General features: G+C 42.0%; 1 protein-coding gene across 1 annotated transcript in view; it reads left to right on the top strand.

Moving 5' to 3' along the window:
- The first annotated feature begins 662 nt into the window (after positions 1 to 662).
- Positions 663 to 2820, top strand: part of Plek (pleckstrin) — a 39364-nt gene continuing 37206 nt past the window's right edge. Inside the window, exon 1 of the mRNA XM_028777139.1 lies at positions 663 to 905. Coding sequence (XP_028632972.1) covers positions 864 to 905 — 42 coding nt within the window. The 5' untranslated portion in view covers positions 663 to 863. The remainder of the gene's footprint in view (positions 906 to 2820) is intronic.

Consider the following 2820-nt stretch of genomic DNA (forward strand, 5'->3'; position numbering starts at 1 on the left):
TGAAAGAAGCTTGCAAGTACTGGAAGTCGTGAGTCAGGCTTTAAACAAAAGTGTGAGGGTGGTGGGCTTGATTATTGCTGGTATAACAGCTTTAATTACATTAATTGCTAGCACCACTGCTTCTGCAATAGCACTGACACAAGAAGTTAAAACAGTTACTTTTGTTAATCATTTAGCAAAAAAAAAAATGTTACTAATGTGTTGAATATACAAGAGTTTACATATTCAAATCCAAAGATCTGGAGCTAGGATTCATAAACAAGGGAGAAAATGGGGCATTTGTTTTTCTGGGGATGGGTTAACATTAGTATAATATTTTCCAGTTCCATCTACTGACCTGAACATTTCATGATTTCATTTTTCTTTATAGCTGGGGCTCCTAGGATTGATGGGAACAATGAAGGGTGGGGGCAGTGACAAGCACTCCCCTGGCTGGCTGGTGTACATGCCAGTGTGGGGATGGAGACAGCTTCTTAGCATTTTTTATTAATCACTTTTTAATATTTCAAGATCGATTCCAAAGCAGGACAGTTTCAACCAATAAAGTTTTATTGTTCATCTCTTATCATTCTTTTCTCTTTTTGGGACAGGACTTTTACATATGGGTAAATATCTGACTAAACTGTACTTAACTATTTCTATCATTAGGAAAGCATGGGCTGTTCGGCTATCTAGTTCCTTTTTCTGACTCGTCACCCCAGAGAGGGGAAAAGGATGTCATCAGGAAGTCACCAGCAGAAAAGAAATTGTGAAAGAGACTTCACTGTAAAAAGGGCAGCCCACAAGCACCTCCACCTTCAGAGGAGACTGAGCTCCTCAGAGGGCGTGTCTGAAGAGTGGACCCTTGTGTCTGTCCACCAAACATGGAACCAAAGCGGATCATGGAAGGCTATCTTGTGAAGAAGGTAAGTAGGGAAGTCACTTACAAGGCTGGACTTAGAGAGGGGCTTACAGAGGGTTACTGCTTGCTCCATACTTTGTCCCTCCCTTCCAGGGATGTTCCATGTTGGATCTATTGGGTTGGGATGAGAGTATTACATCATACAGACAGTGTGCTGGGGTGGGGCTGCCTCCACACGTTTCCCTACCCCCTCTTTTTTTCTTAAAAGTGAATTAATGTAGTTCAGGCTTTAACACAGTTCGCCATTACAAGCCTGAGAATTCCAAGATTCAGGGTGTGAAAGATGAAACTCCAGATTTAGTTTTTCTTGATTTAAAACACTTTGCAAAAGGTAAACATTGCTTTCTTGGGGGAGGGAAAGCCTCAAATTGACCTGTAAAAGAAGTTGCTTGGAGGACCTTTTAGTTCTTATTTAAATTGACAGGGCTGTAGAAGGGTTAGGGAAGGAGGCCAGGGCTGTAGAAGAGTTAGGGGTGGCCAGGGCTGTAGAAGGGTTAGGAGTGGCCAGGGTTGTAGAAGGATTAGGGGTGGCCAGGGTTGTAGAGGGATTAGGGGTGTCCAGGGCTGGCATGAACAACAAGAAGACAAAACAATATATTAATTTTCTTCGGTGTTCTCCCACTTTACTTCATGAAAGACCTTGTTTTTCTGTTTCAAGGGTGTGAAGGTGGTTCCAGGCTGTGACAGTGGGTGGTGGCTGTAATCTCTTAACCACAACTTAATGAATTTGTGTAGCAGTCCACTGACGTGGTAGAAGTATCATCTTAAAGAACAGAAGCGGAGATGTGAGAATCCAAAAAATAGCTTAGTGTTGTGGTAAATTGAATTTTGATGTTCTTTCTAGTCTTTCTGCTGCTGCTGTGTGAGCTTTGAGTTGGGAAAGTTCCTTGCCTGGTGAAATCACACATCAGAGCTGCTGGCATCCTGTGGGCAATATTCTGGTCACGAACACACTTGCGTAGAGCCAAGTGGGTTCAGCAGCTTAGAAATATTGTTTCTGAGTAAACTCACAAGTAGCTTTCTAACCAAATGAGCAGCCAATGTGACTCTTACCTTTTTACAACTCAATGCAGTTAATTAAATAGCTAGTTAATCAATTTTTGAAAATGACTCTTACTCTATAGCTCTTAATATACTTCCAAGGCTAACCTTGAACTGGTGGCAAGCCTCCTGCCTCAGTCTCCCAGACCCTGGGATTTCAGGAATGAACAATCGGCCTATCTGCATCTTTATTTTAGATCATTTACTTGTTTTCTTCTAGGTTAAAATGTCCTGTGTCTGTGGACATAGGACCCTAAATGGTACATATCATGGCTGCCTGGTTTCATTTTTATTTCAGATTAGAAAGAAACTTTTATTCATCTGTGAGGAGACTAAGATGCCAGGGCCCAGAGATATGACATGATTCGGGAGAAATACCCTCTCTAGCCCCTGAGCACTGAGTTCTCTGTTTAGCACCCTAAGGTTTTTCTGAAGGAAAGCTAATCTCCATTAGTGTTCAGAGTTTATCTGTGGTGGTGAGAGTTATGGGGAACACATGGGCCTTCAGTGTACTCTCTTAGCATAATTGAATTTTGAAGTCTTTGTAAATGAAACAGCTATGTGTAGACTATTTGTAAGTGGCATCCATGTCCTTCCTCTCTCAGAACTGACAGGAACTGCTGCTGAATGAACTCTCTCCTGATCAGACTGAAAAGTAGTGTGTGTGTGTGTGTGTGTGTGTGTGTATGCGTTGTTTCTCTGTCTGTGTATTTGAGCAGGTGTACACCTTCCATGGTGAATGTTGTAAAAGGTCAGGGGACAACTTTCAGGAGTCTGTTTTCTACCCAGGCCATTCTGCATGCTGGCAGGGATCTTTAACAGCTGAGTCACCTCACAGTTTAGGTCTTGTTTTAATACAAATTAACAAGATTGCTGTT

Source organism: Grammomys surdaster, unplaced genomic scaffold (genome assembly GCF_004785775.1).
Source record: "Grammomys surdaster isolate TR1022 unplaced genomic scaffold, NIH_TR_1.0 67, whole genome shotgun sequence".
NCBI classification, from domain to species: Eukaryota; Metazoa; Chordata; class Mammalia; order Rodentia; family Muridae; genus Grammomys; species Grammomys surdaster.